At 42.3% G+C, this 26,567-nt stretch overlaps 2 protein-coding genes and 2 pseudogenes across 7 annotated transcripts; all 4 read right to left on the bottom strand.

Moving 5' to 3' along the window:
- Nucleotides 1–4,096: 4,096 nt before the first annotated feature.
- LOC139479288 (dynein heavy chain-like) lies at nucleotides 4,097–4,810 on the bottom strand. The gene has a single exon (XM_071262150.1). It carries the CDS (start codon nucleotides 4,808–4,810, stop codon nucleotides 4,097–4,099), a length of 714 nt encoding a protein of 237 aa, XP_071118251.1.
- Nucleotides 4,656–6,546, bottom strand: LOC139479289 (dynein heavy chain-like; annotated as a pseudogene).
- A 19-nt stretch (nucleotides 6,547–6,565) lies between these two features.
- On the bottom strand, nucleotides 6,566–14,071 carry LOC139480095 (uncharacterized; annotated as a pseudogene).
- On the bottom strand, nucleotides 6,720–12,635 carry LOC139480093 (uncharacterized). 6 transcript variants are annotated; one of them, XM_071263107.1, is made up of 6 exons: nucleotides 12,557–12,601; nucleotides 11,373–11,426; nucleotides 8,929–9,206; nucleotides 8,708–8,810; nucleotides 7,212–7,892; nucleotides 6,720–7,103 (listed from the first exon to the last, which is right to left on the bottom strand). In XM_071263107.1, exons 3-6 carry the CDS (start codon nucleotides 9,157–9,159, stop codon nucleotides 7,093–7,095), a joined length of 1,026 nt encoding a protein of 341 aa, XP_071119208.1. In that variant the 5' UTR covers nucleotides 9,160–9,206; nucleotides 11,373–11,426; nucleotides 12,557–12,601; the 3' UTR covers nucleotides 6,720–7,092. The 6 variants fall into 6 exon arrangements, with proteins under 6 accessions (XP_071119208.1, XP_071119207.1, XP_071119209.1 ...); XM_071263106.1 differs by having other exon boundaries at nucleotides 12,570–12,596; XM_071263108.1 differs by having other exon boundaries at nucleotides 12,553–12,586.
- Nucleotides 14,072–26,567: the final 12,496 nt, after the last annotated feature.

A 26,567-nucleotide genomic window follows, 5' to 3' on the forward strand; every position in this document is an offset into this window, starting at 1 on the left:
ACCAATCTATATTCACGGCCGAACTTATGGGCATGGCCTCAGCCCTGCATGACCAACAATCTAAAAACAAAACAAAAATCCTAATTCTCACTGACTCCCTTAGTGGACTACAAGCCCTCCAAAACAAAAATACCAAAAAACGACCTAAATTAATAAACCAAATACTTAAAAGCTCCAACGACCTAACACAAGCAGGCAAACAAATAACCTTCTTGTGGATCCCCGCCCACGTAGGAATTTACGGCAACGAAAGCGCCGATAAAGCAGCTAAATTATCTCTCAAAATACCAGAAATAAGCCTAAACCTTCCCATCTCAAAATCAGAAATTAAAAGTGTAAACAAACAAAAAATAACCAAAAAATGGCATAATCAATATCAAAACTCAAATAGCCAAATCAAAAAAGTGCTAGCCAAACCTAAAATCCTACACCCCTCTAAAAAAATTGACAGATTAATTACAAAACTCCAAACAGGACACACTAACCTAAATAACCACCTAAAACAACTTAAAAGACACACCACAGGCAACTGCCCCCACTGCAAACAACCCGAAACCACAGAACACGCACTCATTCACTGCACCCACTATCAAACACACAGAACCACACTACAAACCACCCTCAATCTAAATAAGATTCCTACTCTAGATGAAATACTAAACCCTCAAAATAAACTAGAAAACTTCAAGGCCCTAGGCGTATTCCTAATCAAAACAGACCTAATTAAGCGCATCTAAAAATTAATTAATCTACCAATCCAAAATCCAATAAACATACAAACACCCACCTTACCCGGCTCCCTTAGTTCCCTCCTCCACCCACCTCGGCATTTATTCCAAATTTAAAAATTTCAAAAAATCAATATAAGCAACCCCTAAAAGCCCCCTCTTGGGTTGCACACACCACTTTCACCCTTCTCGGAATACACTAAATGGTCCGGCCAGGCCCGTGTGCGAAATACGCTGTAGTCGGTAAGCGCACGTTAAATCTTCTATATCAGTCAGTCAGTTTCACGAGAGGGAACCTCCACCCCATATCCCCACACCTTGGTTGAACAAGATTTGCATAAAGAGTATTAGTCCACCAACTGATTTAAATTTGCAAATTATTACATCCAAAGCACGACTTGCAGATTTCATTCGCTGTAAAATTAAGATTAATGTGTTCATGAAATCATAATCCAATATATTTATAAGCTTCTGTTTAATCAATGACATTATCGTCATCGAAATAAAATGAATAATCTGATCTTGAAAAACTTTAGTTATATTTCTGATTAACTTTTAATTGCAATGTAGGGCACCAATTGGCCGCACGTTCAAGCATACGCTGTAAAAATTGTTCATTAGGTGCTTTTAAGGTTATATCATCGGCATATAACAAAAGGCTAAGTATAGCATCACCAACGTTAATACCACGACGTAAACTATTAACATTTACTAGATCATTAATGGAAACCGAAAAAAGTGTCGGCGACATAACGCAACCTTGTCGCACACCATAATATGCAGAAAATACATCAGTATTGAGATCATTCACTCTTACACAAGATTGAATGTTATCATACATGGATTGAACAACATCAAGGAACCTACCACTAATGCCTAAACGTTTAAATTTATACCACAGGGACTGTCTATGGGCTTTATCAAAGGCCTTCATAATATCAAAAGAACAAACAAAAGTGGACTGTTTTGATTGTTTACGGTTATTAACAACTGAATATAATGAATAAATATGTTCCTGGGTATTACATTTTGAGGGAAAGCCATTTGCTCGTTATCTGAATATTCATTATTTTCTAACAAGGTATTTAATCTGGAATTTAAAATGTCAGTACATTTGACAAGGAATTGATAGTAGAGAAATTCCTCGTTAGCTGAGGGGATCCCGAGGATTTGTATTAGATTTTCTAATTGGATTAAGAACACTAAGTTGCCATAAATCAGGGCAAATACAATTTTCAAAACCATATTTTCAAAACAGTTTCCACAAAATACCAATACATTTGTTGTTTTCAAAGCTTCAGCCTGGAGTAGGTCATTACCAGCAGCCTTACCGCGTTTAGTACGTGTTACAGCACGTTCAACCTCAGTACGCGTGTCAATTAATTAGTGTCAAGTCCTACGTCACAGTTGACCACGTTCTCTGGGTCAGCTTGATAAGATTATAAACAATCAACATTAACATGCTTTGAATACAGATAACTATAGTCATTTTTCCATTTTTCTAACACATCATCTTTATCATTAATTACAACATCCTCATGAATAATTTCTAGTTGAATACTGCTATTTCTGTTGTTTGATATGCCTGTTTTGCCAATTGTCTTCTCTGTTTAAACTTTACTAGTAGGTGTGCTTGTTCATTACGTTGATAATTTCTTTGACATTTTCTTAAAAGTTTATCAAACATTTTACGTTCAGAAACGAACATGCCCTTTAACTGCTTGCGTCTCCGTGTTTTACACGTCAACCAGAGGCGTTCACAGATGCACACCTTGTCCCATTGCATTTGTAGAGACTTACACCAGTAAGGTTTGTAGGAAGACCGTGCCCTGGGGTTGCTGACTCTCTGACTGCCAGGTAGAGCCACGTTATCCAGCTCCTTGTGCATGGAAGCAAGTAAATCAGAATTAGGCAAAGCTGTGTCCCTTTTTTAAATATATAAATGACTTTGGTAAATACATTCGTGTCAAGCTGTGTGGTTCCATATATAAATAAATAGTGCATTTTACAATAACCCATTTTACAATACATTAAATATTTAAATACGTTTGTATAAGCTGTATCTTATCACATAATGAAAGTATACTATACAATATCCTTACTTCTTAAACTATCAACATTCATACTGGTATAGCACTATCTCATGTAACATTAAAATCGTATCTAACACCTAGATATAAATACACGTTATGCAAACATTATAGATATAGGTTACTCTAGACAGTTTTTCTCCCGACAGTTATAGTTTTTTGGGGGGTAAGATAATTTATCGATATTGCAAACTTTAACTCCACAACTCATGAACGCTTCATGTACGCTACAGGGCCACGGTCTAGTCTGTATATATACATTAAGCGTGTTAACAGATGATAATAGACGTAGAAAGGGAATGTAATCACGTATGTTGAGATATAGTGAAGGAATAGTTGCTAGGTAACTGCAACTTTGGCTGACCAGTGGCGACAGCTGCGAGATGAAGCTTTCCTAATAAGTTGTAAATATTTGCAAATTTCCTTTGTTGAGGACTGGTTAATGTGTACAAAATCGAGTAACGCGTGATTATAGTTAACACCTGTCTAGTCATTACATGCGATTGCTGAGTGCGATGTTAAACAATAAGCACATAGCGTCGCGTGGGTCATTGGGAAACGACGAATAGATACACTTCAACACCAAATAATCAACACATTTCTTCATGTCCGTCATTCGTAAATATAAACGACAACACCTTTTTTAATATCGTAAGCATGTGTTTATGAATCACTGTTTAATAGTGATGGTACGCGTCATGACATGTTTAGACATGTGGTGTCATATGGAGACGTGAGGAGGACATGTGGAAGACATATGAAGACGTGCGGAGGACATGTAAAGACGTGTGGAGACGTATGGAGGCGTGTTGAAGAGATGTGGTGACGTGGCGATGACATGTGAAGGCGTGTGGAGGACACGTGTCGACGTTTAGAGGTCATGTGGTGACGTGATGAGGACATGCGGATACGTGTTCAATCAATCATTTTATTTCCAATACATATAGGCCACAGGCCTTTGTGTACAAAAGGTGAGTACAGACAGGTTTTAAGCTTTCAGTTTCGCATTTCTTACTTCATTTGCATAATATAGATATTTTGCTAGATTTGTGATGATATATGTATCTGGTGATGACAGAAGCATATTAAATTTATGAATGTTAGGATGACAATAGAACTTTGCTTTGAGATATAGTTGCCGTAACTTGACATACGATGGACAAAAAAGCAGGAAGTGGTACTCGGTTTCAACACAGTCTAATTTACAAAGTTTGCATTTTCTTAAATTTCTTGGGATTTTATAATGACGTCCATTCTCAATTTCCAAAGTATGACAACTCAGTCTGAATCTCGTAAGGTATGTTCTGGACCTGTTGAGACGTGTGGGGTCGTGTGGAAGACACGTGGAGACGTGTAGAGATGTGTGGATGATCTGTGGATACGTGTGGAGTAGATGAGGAAACGTGTAAAGGACATGCGGATGACATGTGGAGACGTGTGGAGGACACGTGGAGACGTGTGGATGACATGTGGTGACGTGAGGAGGACATGCAGAGACGCGTTCAGGACGTGTGGAGACGTGTGGATGATATATTGAGGCGTGGTGAGGACATGTTGAAGCCTGTGGAGGACACGTGGAGACGTGTTGAGACTTGTGGAAGACACGTGGAGACATGTGGAGATGTTTGGAGGACATGTGGAGGACATGTTGAGTCGAGTGGGCACATGGGACGAATGGAAGTCATGTGGGGACGTGAGGATATGTGTGGATGATCTGTGGAGACGTGTGGAGTATATGAGGAAACGCGAGGAGGACACGTGGAGACGTGTGGATGACATATGGTGACGTGAGGAGGACATACGGAGACGTGTGGATGATCTGTGGAGACGTGTTGAGGACATGCGGAGACATGTGGAGGACATTGGAGACGTGTGGAGACGTGTGGAGGACATGTGGTAAAGTGTGGAGGCGTGTTGAAGAGATGTGGTGACGTGAGATGTGTTGAGGACATGTGGAGACCTGTGGAGGACATATGGAGACGTGGAGGACATGTTGAGACGTGTGGAGGCGTGTTGAAGAGATGTGGTGACGTGAGGAGGTCAGTGGAGACCTGTGGAGGACATGTGGAGACGTGTGGAGGACATTCGGAGACGAATGGAGGACATGTGGTGACGTGAGGAGGACATGCGGATACGTGTGGAGACATGTGGATGATATGTGGAGACGTGTTGAGGACATGTGGAGACCAGTGGAGGACATGTGGAGACGTGTGGAGGACATGTGGTGAAGTGTTGAAAACATGTGGTGATGTTGAGGACATGTGGAGACGTGTGGATGACATGTGGAGACGTGTGGAGGACATGTGGTGACGCGAGGAGTAGAAGTGGAGACGTGTCGAGGACATGTGGAAGACATGTGAAGACGTGTGGAGGACATTTGGAGACATATAAAGACGTGTGGAGACGTGTGAAGGACATGTTGAGACGTGTGGAAGCTATGTCGAGACGGGTGGATGACACGTGGAGACGTGTGGAGACGTGTGGAGGACATGTTTAGACATGTGGTGACATATGGAGACGTGTCGAGGACATGTGGTGACGTGAGGAGGACATGTGGAGACGTGTCGAGGACATGTGGAGACATGTTAAGACGTGCGGAGGACATGTGGAGACGTGGTGGACACGTGGAGACTTTTGGGCACATGTGGAGCCGTGTGGAGGACATGTAGAGACGTGTGGAGACGTGTGGAGGACATGTTTAGACATGTGGTGACATATGGAGACGTGTCGAGGACATGTGGTGATGTGAGGAGGACATGTGGAGACGTGTCGAGGACATGTGGAGACATGTTAAGACGTGCGGAGGACATGTGGAGACGTGGTGGACACGTGGAGACTTTTGGGCACATGTGGAGCCGTGTGGAGGACATGTAGAGACGTGTGGAGACGTGTAGAAGATATGTGGAGACGTATGGAGGCGTGTAAGAGATGTGGTGACGTGACGATGACATGTGAGGACGTGTGGAGGACTCATGGCGACGTTTGGAGGACATGTGGTGACGTGAGGAGGAAATGCGGCAACGTTTGGTGGACCTGTAGAGACGTGTGGAGTTGTGTGGATGATCTGTGGAGACGTGAGGAGTATATGTGGAGACGTGTGAAGGACATGCGGAGACGTGTGGAGGACATTGGAGACGTGTTGAGGACATATGGAGAACTGTGGAGGACATGTGGAGACGTGTGGAGGACATGTGGTGAAGTTTTGAAAACATGCGGTGCCGTGGATGATATGTTCAGACTTGTGGAGACGTGTTGAAGCTATGTGGAGACGATTGGATGTGGAGACGTGTGGAGTATATTTGGAAACGTGTGGAGGACATGCAGATGACATGTGGAGACGTGTGGAGGACATGTAGTGACGTGAGGGGGGACATGTGGAGACGTGTGGGTGATCTGTGGAGACGTGTGGAGTATATGTGGAAGACATGTGGAGATGTGTGGGTGATATGTGGAGACGTGTTGAGGACATGTGGAGACGTGTTGAGGACATGTGGTGAAGTGTAGAGGACATGTGGAGACGTTTGGAGGCGTGTTGAAACCCTATGGTGACGTGACGAGGAAATGTGGAGACGTGTGGAAGCTTTGTGGAGACGAGTGGATGACATGTGGAAACGTGTGGAGACTTGTGGACGGCATGTGGAGGACATTGGATACGTGTGGAAGACATGTGGAGACGTGTGGATGATATGTGGAGACGTGTTGAGGACATGTGGTGACGTGGAGGGCATGTGGAGACGTCTGGAGACGTGTGGAAGCTATGTGGAGACTAGTGGATGACATATGGAGACTTGTGGAGACGTGTGGAGGACATGTTTAGACATGTTGAGACATATGGAGACGTCTCGAGACATGTGGAGGTCATGTGGAGACATGTGGAGGACATTTGGAGACATGTGAAGGACATGTGGTGACGTGGAGGATATGTGGATGACATGTTGAGACGTGTGGAGGGCACGTTGAGACGTATGGAGGACATGTGGTGACGTGAAGAGGACATGCGGATACGTGTGCTGGACCTGTTGAGACGTGTGGAGACGTGTGGAAGACACGTGGAGACGTGTAGAGATGTGTGGATGATCTTTGGAGACGTGTGGAGGACATGTGGAGACGTGTGGAGTATATGTGGAGACGTGTGGAGGACATTGAAGACAAATTACGATTTGAATGCATACAGACTTTATTGTACAGGCATAATCAGGGCGCTTCTTCCTGCTTTCTTGAGGTGTTTGATGGCAACGTTGTATCCTCCTATTGCCAAGGGTTGGCCCTTACATTTAGCTGTGAACTGTTGATGGAAAGACAATATTGAATCAAATGAAATCTGTGAAGGATTTTATTAAATATATTAACAGAAAAGGAAAATAATAAAACAGAGTAAGTAGATGATACTGACCATATACGACCCCGAGAGCTATGCCGTCGAGACTTTGATAACTCGTAGAGATGGCGTAAGTACCACATCCCCCGAAGTGTTGTTCCGTGTCGAAGAAGTAGTCGTCGTTGAGATGGTCAGGTGTACTTAACATCTTGGCACCCGAATTCCAGTGAGCCGTCAAACGATAAGAGTTCGTCCATCCTGTCTTTGTAGGCGAACGCTGATTGGGATTCGTATAGAAGGTGAAATAGGCATTGGGGTTTCCGTCACAATTTCTGAATGACTTGTCTACTCCATTTGCGTTGTATCCATGTACAAAACCTTTCGAAAGGAGGACTTTGGGATGAAAACCCAGATATAGATAGGGACCTAGATTCAGATTATGTGGGCTTGTGTAGAGTGTATATTCATTGGCCATGATGCCAAGAGGTAGGAATGAAAACCTATCAAGCTGAGAGATTGTAGATTCGGACTGAGCCGCATTCCTCCACTTTGCAACAAAGCTGACTTTGGATTTAGTGTTGAAGTGGAGACTTAACTTCTCGGTTGTCAATGTGGCTACAGCGGATTTGGAGAAGTAGGTGATGATGTCCCTGCTGCTGAAGCGGCACCAAACTCTGATGGTACTGCCACTGTTAGTCCTGAGAGTATACTCGCCGCTAGCCGAGTCCGGTGCAACACTGTTGATGTCATGACATGCTGGAAAAATAATTGTGTACTGACATCTTCTTGAACATCGGTAGATTCGAGCATGGAACATGGAAACAAAAATGCTCTTTGACAATTCCGACTTTCTCATAAGCATGTGTTTATGAATCAGTATCAATTAGTAATGATACCAGGTGTTCGCAAAAGGGTGAGCATATGCTAACCCAAACAGTGGCACCAGTCACAAACACATGCAAAGGCAACTGTTCACCTGTAGAAATACGGGAACATATGCTACAGGTCCAAATAGGTGATCATTTTGTCACTGATGCGTAAAATTTGGAAATGCCGTATGACGTTCTTTGAAACCGCCGAAGCTCAAAATTCATGAAATATAGACACCAAAAACTAAAGTTGATAAAAAATTGCTCGATATAAAACAGGAAAAGTTGACTATTGGAAGTGATCCCTCTTGTCATGTGTCGCTCTGAATCTATATACACCGAAACATCCTTCATCCTTCAATCTAAAATTGTTTTATAACGATTTCCCCCCTTTTCGTGAAGCTGTATCAGAGGGTATGTCGAAATTGTACATGAATAATCTGTATTAGAGTGTACATCTATCCTGATTCTGTATGAATTTCAGTTTTGTTCAAGGCTTTAGGATCAGCAAACATTTAAATCATTGTTCCTGATGGCAAACATAGCTTACGGTGATGAAACTATTCATGTAGATATTGTTCTGTTTACCCTATCCATTTTAACTCTAGGTAAAGCAGGTGCAATCGGATCAAAGGCAAATTTGTTTGCAAATGAGCTCATTCTGTAGGAGAATTTAGAACGGTGAACGAATAAAATACTTACTGCGAATGTCATGTTGACAGATATCTCCCATATAGCCTGGTATGCAAGCACAGGTCCTGTCCGTTTGTTTCGTACCCCCATTCATACATTCAGCCCTACAGCCCTAGAAAATGAAAACATAAACATTTCAGAATTTGTTTTGGAGTGAGATTTTTCTTCTTGACATTTGTATTCAGGATGGCTGTGCCAAAAATAAGAGAGTGGCATCCTCACGTACTTACATCACGAAGGTCGCATCCATGACTGCCTTTAAGACATGCCAAAGACGTTGGGAGTCCACATCCTTGACAAGTAACTACACCATTCTGTTGGCAGCTAGGTGTGGCGGGACAAGGGTTCCTAGACGGCCTGTTTCGTCCATGGGCATCTGTGCATGGGCAGCACAGTATCAGTACAGCACAAAGGGCACTCAGGGTAGGGAACATATGGGGAAGAACATATTTGCGACACATAATCAGACACCAATGCTGAGACTTCTTCAACTGGACCAGTAGATTGCCTGTGGAATAAGATAGAAATATTTTTTCTCCTCTTTTCTACATATTAAACTTCAACAAGTCCTATCATAATATCATGCACACACATCTAATAACTGTCATAACTACAGATACCTGAGCGAATCTACCTGTACAACGAGCTGACCTTGCCTTTGTTGTGCTCTTTCGCTCTTGTTTAACGCTGCACTCCGCAATATCCCATGCCATTGGAGGGTCGTATTATGATATCAGGTATTTAGTGTAATTATTTTTTCACTGTACAGATCCATTACACATGTTATACATCATTGTCAAAATGATCTCATGGTCTAAGAAAAGATCATTTTTGTGCAAAGAGAGTTGGATCCCTAAAACATTATAATAATGTAATCAGTGAACATAAATACCATCACATGCACTTCTATATGAGCTTCAATGCTTTTAAAGGACTATTGTTGTCAAGAAACAGGTTTTAGTAACATAGTGTTATGACAAGATGTGTGAAAGGACGGACGAATAGACAGATTTACTTCCTTGCATTATACGGAGTATAAAAAGGAATATAAAAACAACACCCACATCGTAATGCAATGTATAACGATATCAGTTAGTGAGTGAGTGAATTGGGTTTAACGCTGTTTTTAACAGTATTCCAGTTATATCACGGCGTGTCAGCTTAATGTGGGATGAAAGTGCGAAGTGATGCAGGTCTTAGGTGTTTACCACTTCAGTTAAACCCATGAGCACGGGTGTGGTGCTGACAAACCTAGAAACATAATCATGGCGAACCGGTATTCGAACCCGCAATCATAGGTTTCTGGTGTGAGCTATGTTGGATCCCGTCTCACATAGATATAGATATTCATGGAAAGGAAAAAGCAGAAACACTAGCGAATCACACTCCAGACAAAAGGGAGATACAGCCACTTCCCTTCAGAAAACTAGAGATAAAAAGTAAATTCAAAGCCCCCCCCCCCCCCCCCCCCCCCAAAAAAAAAATAAAAAATAAAAAAAAATAAAAAATGAAATAAAATAAAATATAAAATAAATAATAATAATAATAATAATAATAATAATAATAATAATAATAATGAATAAATAAATAAATAAATAAATAAAATAAATAAATGGAAAGCCCAATGGGACAGAAGTAAAATCGACAGAACAGTTATCCCCAAATTCCCAAAACGCCATACACATACTTAAATGAAAGCAAGTGGCATGGGTTGCCCAGTCGCCTCAGCCATTGCATTTAGCTGTGCAAAGTTGCGCCAGACAGGACAACAACAAATGAAAAAAGAAAGTTAAGAAACTAGCTCTAAGGTTTGGATCCTGTAAAGTTAGTACTATGCTGATCGGATCGTCGCTGGACCTCTGGGAGATGAGTGATGTACGCAAGACAGCTGTTCTCAACAAAGAACTCAGAAGACTGCAAGTTGACATCGCTATGCTACAGGAAACATGCCTGGCAGTCTGCATGTGAGAGACTACACGTCCGTATGTCAGGGAAAGGGAGCTGATCACACCAGAAAGTACGGCGCCAGCTTAGTGATTCATAAATACATGCTCATGATATAGTCGGAATAGTACAATCGACTCTGCTTTTGGCCGAGATTTCTTATGAATATGGAAAGGTTTTGTCGGTTTATCTTTGTACCTCAATGCCGACGGCGACACGGACCATACCCTAATTCCAAATATGGGCAGAAATATTTGCACCGGTCTCAGCGATAGCTATTCGGTCGCAAAGGAAAGCAGTCACCAAGAGGTTGCATCGCGGTCGCATTGTCTGTGTGACTGTAGCTTAAAAGAAACAATTCTCAGGTCGCAGACTCGGTTATAAAAAGCACTTTGATAAGGTATGCTCATCTTGCAAGCAGCCAGAATCCATCTCTCACTTGTTACTAGAATATCAAGGTCATGATCCAGCCCAGACTCAGCAGATCTGACTGCAGTACTTGTTTTAACTATCTGAGAATTGCTGTCGCAGATCTCCTAAAGAAGCAATAGGAAAGACCAAACAAACTCTATTTCTGAAAGATGGTCAGCTGCTCGAACGTATCTAAACAAGAGCAGCCAAAGAAAAAAATTCAATTTCTAGAAATCCAAATCCAAATTTAGTCCTGTCAATACCAAAACAAAAATCATGTCAATACCCAAAATCCCAAAAGATTATATACTCTACTCACACACGAGTACCAAAGAGGGGTAGGTCACACGAAATTGCTAAGGCAGAAGGTGACCTAAAGCGAAGAAGAAGAAACATTACTTATATCAATAGCATCTCACATAAATATCACAGTAATAATAACAAAACCCTTTCCATATTCATAAGGAATATCTGCCAGAGACTATTGTGCCATTCCGACTATAGCTATATCATGAGTATGTGTTTATGAATCACTATGAAATAGTGATGAGACCAGGTGTTCACGCGAGTGAACTCACAAATGAGACGAACTTGTCGCGCGAATGAACCCGCTCGATTGCTTTTTACGGGTGTAACAACTTGGTGTGCTGGTGGCAGTCGCCTTCCTGCGATACTTACTCCTGTCCAATTGACTTCCAACAATGAGCAGCGACAATGAGTGTGTTTTCGCAAGTGAAGTCTTGCATTTGGGTAGAGCCGTATCAAAAGTAGACAACAGCAGAAAACTATACCCAACAACAAAAGTCCCTGTGACACCAACATTTTAGTGTATTTTTCAAACAAGTAAAGTTTTGTTTTCAATATTGCAGTACATGCATGGAATCAAGTCACAAAAACGCAACTGCTACTGAAAAGCATGCATTCCATGCAAAAGTTGACTTTTATGCAAGCCCCATCCATTTCATTACCCAAGAATGGGTATAAAAACGTGTGCGTTAACGGGATTCCAAATGCACTGTTTAGCATCGTGCTGACAACAAGTACAAGTACTGAAGTCAGTATGGCAAATAAAACCACTCACTTGAACACTTACAGGAGTCTTTTATCTGTTGCAAACCGAAATTGTATCAGATTTGGTAAAAACATAACTTTGCATTAAATCTTATTCAAAGTCACAGGAACTTTTGTTGTTCGGTATATGTTTTCCTAGTTTTATCCCTTGTTCTGTTTCAACGATATGATGTACAAATACATCTGCTAACGTTGGGTATTGGTGGCCCAGTCGCACGTGCAAAGTTGCATCCGTTAGGCGTGCCAGAGACATACGATCGCTGTGATAATGTTTCGACGTTTAGAGGTCCATACACATGCCCGCGGGTTTCACTAAAATGGTAAATGATGAGACCTGCTATCCTCCCACATCAAAATAAGTAGTGACACGCCCAGATATACATATAACTGATACACTGTTCAAGCGACATGTAACCCAACTCACTCACTCACTCGCTGTACTCACGTTACTGCTATCCAACGATGTAGTTAGGAATAATACAACTGATCCAGTGCAGTTCTTTAATACTGCCACGCCAAAAAAGTAACCACGGGATGTTGAAAGCTGTTACTGATACAGGTCACACCTAGTGCTCTCCCCTTACAGTCAAAAACGTATTACACTCCTCAAGCTGTCAGTTTTCATCTACACTACTTCACACATAATACAAAGGGACACCTCACATGGTAATCAATATTGCCGTCAGTCGGATGCATTGCACGGCTTATCCCGGATGTGCAGATGAATCCCGGATGCGTAAGTGTTAAATAGGTTTTACCTGCAGGTATCTATATCAGGTGACGGTCTCGATCGTGGTCTCGTGTGTTGTTGTTGTGATGAGTTGGCCATCTGCTTTCACGACTCAATCATTATAGGGACGCGGATATTCTTTTCTTGGAGTTTAATTGAGTACACGTTTTCTATGGAAGCGTATTTGTGCCATATTCTTAACAAAATATCATCTTCGAAGGTGATATTCACATCTTCGTAGAAGATAATTTCATCCACGTATATAATATTATATACGTGCGTATCTTTACTGAGACAGTGTCTAAGCGTGGAGACGTGAGTACGTGCGGAGGACACGTGGAGACGTGTGGAGGACATGTGGAGTCATGTGGAGGACATGTGGAGACGTGTGGAGGACATATGGAGACCTGTGGAGGCCATGTAGAGGACATGCGGAGACGTGTTGAGGGCACGTGAGACATATGGAGGACATGTGGTGACGTGTGAAAGACAAGCGGAGACATGTGAAGTACACGTGGAGACATGTGGAGGACATGTGGAGACGTGTGGAGGACACGTGGAGACATGTGGAGGACATGTGGAGACGTGTGGAGGACACGCAGAGACGTGTTTAGGACCTGTTGAGACGTGTGGAAGACACGTAGAGACGTGCGGAGATGTGTGAGATGATCTGTGGATATCCTGGTGTTAGAGTTTAACTGAGTACAAGTTTTCTATGGAAGCGTATTTGTACCACATTCTCAACAAAATATCATGTAGGAAGGTGATACTCACATCTTCGTGGAAGATACTTTCATCCACGTATATAATATTATATACGTGCGTATATTTACTGAGACAGTGTCCACGCATGGAGACATGTGGATGACATGTGGGGACGTGTTGGGGACATGTGGAGGACATGCGGAGACGTGAGAAGGACATGGGGAGACGTGTGGAAGACATGCGGAGGACATGTGGAGACATGTGAGGGACACGTGGAAACGTGTGGAGGACATGGCGGTGACATGAAGAGAACATGCGGAGACGTGTGCAGGACCTGTTGAGACGTGTAGAGACGTGTGGAAGACACGTGGAGACGTGTGGAGACGTGTGGAAGACATATTTAGGCATGTGGAGACGTTTGGGGACATATGGGGGACATGTGGAGGTGTGTGGAAGACATGTGGAGACGTGTGGAGACGTATGGATGATATGTGGAGACGTGTTGAGCACATGTGGAGATCTTTTGAGGACATGTGCAGACGTGGGAGGTCATTTGGAGACGTGTGGAAGCTATATGGAGACGAGTGGGTGACATGTGGAGACGTGTGGAGACGTGTGGAAGACATGTGGAGGACAAGTGGATGATATGTGGAGACTTATCGAGGACATGTTGAGTAATGTGGAGACATGTGGAGACGTGTGGATGACATGTTGAGACGTGTAAAGACGTGTGAAGACATGTGGAGACGTGTGGAGACATGTGGAGACGCTTGGAGACACGTGGAGGACACGTGGATGATATGTGGAGACGCGTGGAGACATGTCCCGACGCGTGGAGATATGTGGAGGACATTTTGGGGACATGTGGAGTCGTGTAGAGACATGTGGAGACGTGTGGAAAAATATGGAGACGCATGGAAACATGTGAAGACCCGTTGAGACATGCGGAGACGCGTGGAGACGCGTGGAGACGTGTGGAGGACATGTGGAGGACATGTAGACGTTTGGAGGACATATGGAGACCCGTGGAGACATGTGAGAAGGCGTGGAGACGTGAGGAGGATATGTGGAGCCGTGTATAGGACATGTGGAGACATGTGGAGGACATGTAGAGGCGTGTGAAGGACATGTGGAGACATTTAGAAAACATGTGGAGAACATGTGGAGGACATGTGAAGACATGTGGAGACGTGTGGAGGACATTTGGTAACGCGTGGAGGCGTGTGGAAGACATATGGAGACGTGTGGATGATATGTGGAGACGTGTTGAGGACATGTGGAGGACACGTGGATGATATGTGGAGACGCGTGGAGACATGTCCCGACGCGTGGAGATATGTGGAGGACATTTTGGGGACATGTGGAGTCGTGTAGAGACATGTGGAGACGTGTGGAAACATATGGAGACGCATGGAAACATGTGAAGACCCGTTGAGACATGCGGAGACGCGTGGAGACGCGTGGAGACGTGTGGAGGACATGTGGAGGACATGTAGACGTTTGGAGGACATATGGAGACCCGTGGAGACATGTGAGAAGGCGTGGAGACGTGAGGAGGATATGTGGAGCCGTGTATAGGACATGTGGAGACATGTGGAGGACATGTAGAGGCGTGTGAAGGACATGTGGAGACATTTAGAAAACATGTGGAGAACATGTGGAGGACATGTGAAGACATGTGGAGACGTGTGGAGGACATTTGGTAACGCGTGGAGGCGTGTGGAAGACATATGGAGACGTGTGGATGATATGTGGAGACGTGTTGAGGACATGTGGAGGACACGTGGATGATATGTGGAGACGCATGGAGACATGTCCCGACGCGTGGAGATATGTGGAGGACATTTTGGGGACATGTGGAGTCGTGTAAAGACATGTGGAGACGTGTGGAAACATATGGAGACGCACGGACACATGGAAAGACCCGTTGAGACATGCGGAGACGCGTGGAGACGTGTGGAGGACATGTGGAGGATAAGAAGACGTTTGGAGGACATATGAAGACCCGTGGAGACATGTGGAGAGACGTGAGGAGGACATGTGGAGCCGTGTATAGGACATGTGGAGACATGTGGAGGACATGTAGAGGCGTGTGAAGGACATGTGGAGACATTTAGAAAACATGTGGAGAACATGTGGAGGACATGTGAAGACATGTGGAAACGTGTGGAGGACATTTGGTAACGCGTGGAGGCTTGTGGAAGACATGTGGAGACGTGGGGATGATATGTGGAGACGTGTTGAGGACATGTGGAGACCTGAGGAGGACATTTGGAGACGTGTTGAAGCTATTTTTGAGACGAGTAGGTGACATGTTGAGACGTGTGGAGACGTGTGGAGGACATGTTGAGACATGTGGAGACGCGTGGAGGCGTGTGGAAGACATGTGGAGTCGTGTGGATTATATGTGGAGACGTGTTGAGGACATGTGGAGACCAGTGGAGGACATATGGAGATGAATGGAAGCTATGTGGAGACGAGTGAGTGACATGTGGAGACGCGTGCAGGACATGTGGAGACGTGTAGAGACGAGTGGAAGACATGTGGAGACATTTAGAAAACATGTGGAGAACATGTGGAGGGCATTTGGTGACGCGTGGAGGTGTGTGGAAGACATGTGGAGACGTGTGGAAACGTGTGGGTGATATGTGGAGACGTGTTGAGGACATGTGGCGACGTGTGGAAGCTATGTGGAGACGAGTGAGTGACATGTGGAGACGTGTAGAGACGTGTGGAGGACATGTGGAGACATGTCGAGGACATGTAGAGACGTGTGGAGGACATGTGGAGACATGTCGAGGACATGTAGAGACGTGTGGAGGACATGTGGAGACATGTTGAGGACATGTAGAGACGTGTGAAGGTCATGTGGAGACGTTTAGAGACGTGTGAAGGTCATGTGGAGACATGTAGAGACGTGTGGAGGACATGTGGAGACTTGTCGAGGACATGTAGAGACGTGTGGAGGACATGTGGAGACATGTCGAGGACATGTAGAGACGTGTGAAGGTCATGTGGAGACTTGTAGAGACGTGTGAAGGTCATGTGGAGACATGTAGAGACGTGTGGAGGACATGTGGAGACATTTAGAAAACATGTGGAGAACATGTGGTGGACATGTGAAGACGTGTGGAGGACATGGAGACGTGTGGAGACGTGTGGACGATATGTGAAAACCTTTGGATTACATATGGAGACGTGTGGAGACATGTGGAGAATGTATGGAGGACATGTTGAGACGTGTGGAGCTTCCTCTTGTTATTTCGTCTGAATATGTTGACATTCAAATAATTGTGTATTTGTAATTAAATTATATTTCACATTTTGATAATGTCATCGTATCCAAATTGCTTGGATCGATAATCATGTCAATCACTGGAGTGTCTGATGATTGATGCATTTACTTAGGATAGATGAAATGTATTGGTGAGTCTTGACTTGACAGCTTCGGGGAAAACACAGTACTTGCAGCATATTATGATATCAGGTATCCAGTGTAAATGTCATGAATCATTGTCTAAGAAACAATATATTTTAGGCAAAGAGAGTTGATTTCCTCACACGTTTGATTAATGTAATCAGTAAACACAAATAACCTCATGAGCTTTCCTTTATGATCTTCAGTTTCAGCTTCATGGCAAGTTTGAAAACGAGGTGACTGTACAATTGTTGTCAAGAAGAGGTTTTAGGTAACATATACTCACATCAAGATGCGTGGAGGAACGGACGAATAGACAGACTTATTAATGACTTACTTCCTTACATTATACGGAACATAAAATGGAATATAAAAGCAACACCCATACAGTAAAGCAATATGTAACGACATCAAGTGAATAAAACTGAGAATGGGATAAAATTTTAATTGGACACAAGGTTTCACACAAATCTCTCTCTCTCACACACACACGTCGCTATATAAGTGCAGTAGTCTTGGATCGACCGCCCAGTCTGCCTGTAACAAGCCATGCGCCTGGTGACTGTCATACGGCTACAGACAAAACTCCTTGCAACGTGGTTATGTATTGCTCCTTGATGTAACACACCAACGGTTTCTTCTCTCTGTTGGAGCGTTAATCTTTGCATGTTATTTGTCACTGTCCAATGCCTTGGGTGTGAATGAACAGTACATCGTTCTTTTTATACCCATATGTTTGTAGACTAGCCTGCTGCAAGTGCAGCAAAAGTTTCACTTCAAACTGAAGATCTGGCTACTGTAGCAGAAGCATTACTCAGCAAATTGTATCGGTTGTGTTAGGGCGATTGATTCGCGAACATTTTGTAACACTATTCGGGGTTTGGGCCCCGTCTTCAGTTTGGTAACGTTTCTTTTGGTCGTCAGTTTCTGTTATGCTTTTTATGTCCAGCATCCACAATCTTAGTAATTGAAAAGTACAAACATATCAAGTTTTATGTCAACTTTAAGAAAACTGCACAGTGGGCTTTTGCTACACATGGCGTTTTAAAATAATGGTCTTTTATAATACTTAAATGCTTTATAGCATTGCTATTTTGATTGTTCTGTTTCAAAATGACCTGCATATGCTGAGTTATTATGTAATAGTGAACAGTGAGAAAATGTTAACATTCTTTCCATAGGTTAAATTCGAAATTTGATGAAACAAAATATGACAGCCCTCTTTTATGAAGTAAAAAGAATCTGCCCTTAAAAATGAAGAAAAAACAACATCACCCTTGCCCTACCTCCGTCCCCTACCCAAATATAAAAGAGTCCGTCCCTAATAGTAATAAGTGGTTTGATGTAACAAGTGATCAGAAGATGAAACTCCTGATAACATTCAACATCTGAAATGCAGTAAATCGCCAGGATCTGATAATACTTTACTTTTTTTAAACATTCTGCAGATTCACTGTTACCATATCTGTACTTAATGTTGAACATTGTGGTAGGACATGGATATTGTCCCACAGTTGGTGAGGTGAGGTGAAATGGGGTTTGACGTCGAATCCAAGATTATTGCACTTATATAGCGACGTGCTATAGAATGTGTGTGGCTGCTTGTACTAGTCCGGACTGAAGCCGATTTATAGTGCTGAGATACCATGCCGCAGTTCAACACGAGTACCCAACTCAGATACAGTATACTGACTTCGAGCCGACCAGTCCTTCTTTTGGCCCCTTAATGTCGAGAGCCAGGCAAGTACCATGTTTTAACGTCTTTTGGTATGACGCAGCTCTTCGGGGCGGATGCACTACCACTAGACCACGGAGGCGGCCCCACAGTTGGCCTTGGTCAGTTGGTACCATCGTACATGCAATCATGGTATCTGATACACAAACAAGGATAGATAATACTGACAATAACAGGGGCACTACATTATCAAGTATATTTGCAAATTATTCATGTTTATTATCAACAAAAGACTACTGGTCAGGCAGAATGCAGATAGCATAAGTGAGTTGAATACAGGTGTTATGGAAGGATACACAACGGTCGATAATATCTTCATACTGCAATATCTCATTCAACTATATTTAGGTACCAAATGTGGGATACGTGACGCTTGTTTGTCGATTTTGCAAAAACAAACATTGCAGTCCAGATAAAATACGATATGGAATCATTAATTCGAAAAAGTTGTCATTTGTAAAATGATTAAGCATCTGATTCACAGATATGCAAATAGGGTGAATTATCTAAAACATTTAACATTGACCTCGGTGTTACACAAAGTTATATAATAGGTGAAAGCGACAAAACCCTTTCCATATTCATAAGAAATCTCTGCCCTAAGCAGAATCCATTGTACAATTTCGACTGTATCCTGATCATGACTATGTTTATGAATCACTACCAAATAGTGATGATACAAGGTGTTCCCGTAAAGGTGAGCGTATCCTGCCAAACCGGTGGCATCCGTCACAAACACAAGCAAAAGCAAGTCAATTGTCCACATAAAACAAACTCGGGAACACATGGTACAAGTCAATCAATCAATCTTTATTCATAGCACTTATGAGGCCAATGGCCTAAAGTACATTGTCTGTGGCGTGTTACAAATTCATACATTTTCTTAGTTTCATAGCACGATAAATGAACATTGATAAATTTCTACTAGTTTCTGTACAATCACAAGTCATTAATTTACAAAATTTGTTACCGTTTGGGTTGGGGTAGAAATAGTTATTTAGATATTTTGCTCTTAAATCTTTATACACTGGACATACACATAAAAAGTTATATTCATCTTCAATACAATCAGTTTTACAAATCCTACAAAGTCTATGTTCTCTTGCAACACCTTCATATCTGCCTTTTTCAATATATAGATCATGTGAGCCACAACAAAATCGAGAAAGAGCTGTTCTAAACTTATGTAAATTCACACTTAATAGATAAGGTTCTAGTATAATAGTAGTCTTAAATGTAGTGTAGTAATTTGCTTTTCTAGAACTGGACGAAGAACCATGCCATCTTTTAAGGTCTGTGTCAAACGGAAGAAGACGTGGCATATCTACACGTTGCTGTAACCAAATATAACCATATCCACATTCGTATAACATGCGTTTTAAATTTTGATACCCGTCACAATAACTCCCTAAAACATGTAATTGCTTTTGCAAGCCAGGTATTGTGCTCGAGAACATGACTATATCTTCAGCGAAAAGAAGCAGAAATAATTTAATAGTTTCGGGGTGTAGTTGTATTCCATCAGTGCAATTATTTTGGATTTGATATGCTAATTCATTTATGAAAAAGGAAAATAAGAAGGGACTTAATATACACCCTTGTCGGACACGTATGCTATTTATAAAATTATCCGATATAGCGCCATTGTTCCGGACACACACCTGCACATTTGTATATAGAGAGCACAATAGATTTGTCTTTGTGACCACAAGGTAACCCTTTTCACAGCCTCAAAAGCTTTTGCAAAATCTACGAATACAGCATACAGCTTCCCTCGTTTCACTGATAGATATCTCTGTATTATAGAATATAGGATAAAAGCATTGTCAGTGCTTGTGACTCATATATTGTATCATAAGAATCCGCCCAGAAAACAAGTCTCTTATTAAAAATTGAAGTAAATATTTTACTGAATGTACTAAGGAGAGTTACACTGTCAACTTTATCTTCGTTGAATTCCATGTCAAATATATTGTTATTTTCATGGCTAAATGGAACTGAAAACAATTCCTGGAAATGCTCAAACCAGGCTTGAATATCAATGTCATTTTTGCAATATCTATTTGGTTTAATGTCTTTTAGCGATGACCAAAATGTTTTAGAATTATCTATGCTTAATTCCAACAGTTTCGGTTTTATTCGAAATATTCTGTCTTTTTTCACTGATTTCTTACTCTATTATAGTCTGTTAGTGATCCTCTGTCCTTATTCTTTCTAAAGTTATCTAAACGTCTACATCTTTCCTTTTAAGTAGCTGGCATTCACTATCAAACCATTGTTGATAATATCTATAGCCCTTATTCATTTTCTTCATATCATATGCAGCATTAATAACAGCTTCAGTAATATACCCAATACTTTCTTCAACGTTAACAAATACTACATCTACAGCCTTCTCCAGTAAATTATGCGCATTGCCAGAAATAAGATTTATTCTAACCTGTTCAGCCTTCTCTTCAGCCCACACAAATTTGAAGGAAGCATTGTCACGTGTATTGCGTGTCGTAGGGTCACTTACTAGAAGCGTACGTAAACTAGTCGTGACAAGAAGGTGTGATGACTCGGCTCGAGTGGGTATGTCAAAGCCATGGCACATATCAAACAACTCGGACGAGGCAATAACATAATCCACCACACTTGCACCCTGGTTTCCTATAAAAGTAAAATCTCCCATCCCGGCGGCTGACCCGCACCTTCCATTCATAACATGTATATTTAGTATACTGCATAAACCTAGTAAGCTCTTACCAAAATTATTCAAGGATAAATCCTCAGAAAATCTTTTTAAGCTGAAATTTTCCAACAGAAATCCCCATACACTGTTATCATGTCCCACGAGATATTCAAGGATATCATCTTCAGATTCAGTGCTAGTTCTGACATTCAAGTCTCCCCCAATCATCAAATAAACATCATCATAATGTGCTAGTATATGAAGTAATTCATTTTGTAATATATGTATGCCATTTTTGCATTGTCTCGAAAGGTTTGTTTACCAAGTCGAACATTCAGGGTGAACATAAATACATGAATATAGCAAACATTTTTAAAATCCAAATACGGTTTTATCTAACAGCATGAAAATGAGACTGTCGTAAACTTGAGACCATTTTACATATTTAACAAGTTGTTGTCTAACTAATATGGCAATACCACCAGTAGGAAATCTTTTCAGCTTCATTGATCCATAGCTTGAATCCTGTGAAATATCAAATTTATGTCTATATCTTTCATCCAAGTTTCTGTTATACCGATGAAGTCAAATGACTTTAAATAATCGGCAAAGTCCTGATCAGCTTATTTAGAAGTAAGTCCTCATACATTCCAGAAAACAAATGTTCTATTCTCAAATTTACAGTCTTTGATAACATCATCTGTCGTATCTACATGAGGCGTCCTACAATCACGCTCGGTCTCGCCTCTCCTAGTGGGTTTCTGTCCTGTGCCAGGCCTTAGAGCGAGAACTTTAGAGAAGTCGTGGTCCTGTGTGTGAACCTCCCCGTCCATGTCCTTGTGAGGGTGATGTTCTGATGTTCTGGCTATCCCTTCTCTCCCGTCTGTGTGCTGTTGTTCTCTCTGGTGTCTCTTGGCTATCTCTCATCTCACCATCCTTCTTCACATCTTCCACACGTTTCCGTCCTTAACCCTCTTATATGGATTTTCAAGACCTGCCTGGCTCTTTTCGCTGGAAATATGTTAGGTCATAGGTAGGTATGTTTGCATTTGAACATGCAAAGGCAACTGTTCACCTGTAGAAATACGGGAACATATACTACAGGTCAAAATAGGTGATCGTTTTGTCACTGATACGTTAAATGTGGAAATTCCCTCCACATTTCTTCCATAAAACGTTTTGAAAGCCCTACTAAGGCGTTTGTGTAACCCCGATCCAGCAACTTTTGGGCATGAGTCGTATGATGTGCTTTGAAACCTTCGTAGCTCACAATTTATTAAATGTAAACGCCAAACACTGGAGCTGCTGAAATATTGCTCGAATTAAAACAGGAACTGTTGATTATTGGAAAGTTGAAGTGACCCATCTTGTCATGCGGATAGCTTTTTGTCCCTCTGAATCTTCATTCACAGATACATTAAAACATACTTCAATCTAAAATTGTTTTTAACGATTTAGTAGTTTAATACATTTACTCTTCATACGCTAGGAACATTTACAAAACATTTCAGATCTGTCAAACAAGCTTTATTTGAGAGTTTGTTGAGTTTTTGTATGAATAATCTGTATTAGAGAGTACATCTGTCTAGATTTTGTATGAATAATCAATTTCAGATTTGTTGAAGGCTTTAGGATCAGCAATCATTGGAATCATTGTTCCTGATGGTAAACATAGCTTACGTTATTGCAAATATTCATAAAGATATTGTTCAGTTGATCCTTTCCATTTTAACTCAAAAGCAGGTGCAATCGGATCAAAGTCAAATTTGTTTGCAAATGAGCTCATTCTGTAGGAGAATTTAGAATGGTGAACGAATAAAATATTTACTGCGAATGTCATTTTGACAGATGTCTCCCATATAGCCTGGTTTGCAAGCACAGGTCCCGTCAGCCTGTTTAGTACCCCCATTCATACATTCAGCCCCACAGCCCTAGAAAATGAAAACGTAAGCATTTCAGCATTTGTTAGTGAGTGAGATACTTCTTCTTGACATTTGTTTTCAGGATGGTTATGCCAAAAATAAGAGGGTCGCATCTTCCCCGATCATGGGGTACACATACTTACATTATGGGGGTCGCAACCATTATTGCCATAAAGACACGCCAAAGACGTTGGGAGCCCACATCCTTGACAAGTAACTACACCATTCTGTTGGCAGCTAGGTGTGGCGGGACAAGGGTTCCTAGACGGCCTGTTTCGACCATGGGCATCTGTGCATGGGCAGCACAGTATCAGTACAGCACAAAAGCAGAAACACTAGCGAATCACACACCAGACAAAACGGAGATACAGCATATTCCCTTAAGAAAACTAGAGTGAAAAGTAAATTCAAAGAGGATGCACCACACCAAGCTGAAGGGAAAGACACGTATCAGTGTCAACAAGATCTCACACCCGCAGAACACCCACAGGGAGATGGCAAGCACAGATGGAAACATCGAACGGACATTATCCATGGCGCTTCATTCTCAGCCTTTGGGAAAAAAACAGGGGAAAACTCATGATTGGCCCAAAGCCGACTCATGCTAGCTTAAACCTGTCTCTGAGGAAATGTGCTCAGCACTAACAGAATACAAATGCTATATCAAGCAGAAAACCCTGCAAGCTCTCGGAACAGATGGAAGCAAATTCCTGAAAACAGCAATGATATGCTACTTGCTGTGAGGGTATTCAATCATCAAAAGTTGCAAAACCTATCGCTGATTGATCAGCGATCATACCCTAAAATAGTTGCACCGGTCTCAATGATCGCCAGTCGGACGCAAAGGAAAGCAGTCACCAAGAGGTTGCATCGCAGTCGCATTGTCTGTGTGACTGTAGAAACAATTCTCAGGAGGACATGTCGAGATGTGTTGGGGACATATGGAGACGTGTTGAGAACATGTGGAGAGGCGTGGAGGACATATGGAGACGTGTGGAGACGTGTGGAGACTTATGGAGATCTTTGAAGAAATGTGGAGGACACGTGGAGACATGTCGAGACGTGTGGAAAACATGTGGAGACCTTCGGAGACATGTGGAGGACACGTGGAGACGTGTGGAGGGCACGTGGAGACGTGAGGAGGACATGTGCAGGCGTGTTGAGGACATATGGAGACGCGAAGAGAAATGTGGATACGCATTAGAGACATGCGGAGGACATGTGTAGTACATATGGAGACGTGTGGACGACATTTGGAGATTTGGTATTCAATCATCAAAAGTTGCAAAACCTATCGTTGATTTATCGGCGATCATACCCTAAAATAGTTGCGCTGGTCTCAGTGATCGCCAGTCGGACGCAAAGGAAAGCAGTCACCAAGAGGTTGCATCGCAGTCGCATTGTCTGTGTGACTGTAGCTTAAAAGAAACAATTCTCAGTCGCAGACTCGGTAATAAAAAGCACTTTGATAAGGTATGCTCATCTTGCAATCACCCAGAATCCATCTCTCACTTGTTACTAGAATATCAAGGTCATGATCCAGCCCAGACTCAGTTAAAACAAGTATTGCAGACAGATCTGCTATCTGGGAATTGCTGTCGCAGATCTCCTAAAGAAGGAATAGGAAAGACCAAACAAACTCTATTTCTGAAAGATGGTCAGCTGCTCGAACGTATCTAAACAAGAGCAGCCAAAGAAATTTTATCAATTTCTACAGTTTAAATCCAAATTTAGTCCTGTCAATACCAAAACAAAAATCATGTCAATTCTCAAAATCCCAAAAGATTACATACTCTACTTACACGCGAGTACCACAGAGGGGTATGTCACCCGAAATTGCTAAGGCAGAAGGTGACCTAAAGCGAAGAAGAAGAAACATTACTTATATCAATAGCATCTCACATAAATATCATATCCATATTCATAAGGAATATCTGCCAGAGACTATTGTGCCATTCCGACTATAGCTATATCATGAGTATGTGTTTATGAATCACTATGAAATAGTGATGAGACCAGGTGTTCACGCGAGTGAACCCACAAATGAGACGAACTTGCCGCGCGAATGAACCCGCTCGATTGCTTTTTACGGGTGTAACAACATGGTATGCTGGTGGCAGTCACCTTCCTGCGAATTTTACTCCTGTCCAATTGACTTCCAACAATGAATAGTGACTGTCTTTCGCAAGTACATCTGCTAACGTTGGGCATTGGTGGCCCAGTCGCATGTGCAAAGTTGCATCCGTTAGGCGTGCCAGAGACATACGATCGCTGTGATAATGTTTCGAGGCTTTTGAGCTCCATACGCATGCTCGTGGGTTTCACCAAAATGATAAATGCCTGAGACCTGCTTACCACATCAAAATAACTACTGACAAGCCCAGAGATACATATAACCGATATACTCACTCGCTTGCTGTAATTACGTAAGTGCTGTCCAGCGATGAAGTTAGGAATAATGTAACTGATCCAGTGCAGTACTTTAATACTGCCACGCCAAAGAAATAACCACGGGATGTTGAAAGCTGTTACTGATACAGGTCACACCTGGTGCTCTCCCCTTACAGTGAAAAATGTAATACACACATCATACCTCAAGATGTCAGTTTTCATCTGCACTAATTCACACATAATACAAAGGGACACCTCAAATGGTAATCAATCTTGCCGTCAGTCGGATGCGTTGCGTATTAGTGCCATATTCTAAAATAGATGATACTGACATCTCCACGTATATAACATTATACGTGCGTATCTTTACTCAGACAGTGTACACGCATGGAGACATGTGGAGGACATATATAGACATGTGGAGACATGTGGGGGCGTGTGGGGGACATGTGTGGCGTGTGGGGTGGCGTGTGGGGTGACGTGTTGAGACCTTCGGAGACATGTGGAGGACACGTGGAGACGTATGGAGGACATGTGGAGACTTGTGAAGGACATGTGGAGACATGTGGACACTTGTGGAGACATGTTTAGACATGTGGAGACGTGTGAAGACGTGTGGAGGTGTGTGAAGACGTGTGGAGGACATGTGTAGACGAGTGGAAACAGGTGGAAGACACGTGGAGACATGTGGAAGACATGTGGAGACGTTTTGGGGACACGTGGAGACGTGTTGAGAACATGTGGAGAGGCGTGGAGGATATGTGGAGACGTGTGGAGGACATGTGGAGGACAGGTGGAGACATGTTTAGACAAGTGGAGACGTGTGAAGACGTGTGGAGGACATGTGTAGACGTGTGGAGACAAGTGG

Source organism: Haliotis cracherodii, unplaced genomic scaffold (genome assembly GCF_022045235.1).
Source record: "Haliotis cracherodii isolate W230 unplaced genomic scaffold, xgHalCrac1.p SCAF_4, whole genome shotgun sequence".
In the NCBI taxonomy this organism is placed as follows: domain Eukaryota; kingdom Metazoa; phylum Mollusca; class Gastropoda; order Lepetellida; family Haliotidae; genus Haliotis; species Haliotis cracherodii.

What these genes read in the sequence shown, in the direction of transcription:
- LOC139479288 (XM_071262150.1), bottom strand. Translation starts at nt 4,810, where the DNA reads ATGTCCTCCACGTCTCCATATGTCCTCCACAGGTCTCCACATGTCCTC.
- LOC139480093 (XM_071263105.1), bottom strand. Translation starts at nt 9,159, where the DNA reads ATGTGTCGCAAATATGTTCTTCCCCATATGTTCCCTACCCTGAGTGCC. An exon ending in ATGGATGCGACCTTCGTGAT is followed by an intron (nt 8,811 to 8,928) that starts GTAAGTACGTGA and finishes TTCATTTTCTAG; the next exon opens with GGCTGTAGGGCTGAATGTAT. An exon ending in CTGTCAACATGACATTCGCA is followed by an intron (nt 7,893 to 8,707) that starts GTAAGTATTTTA and finishes TTATTTTTCCAG; the next exon opens with CATGTCATGACATCAACAGT.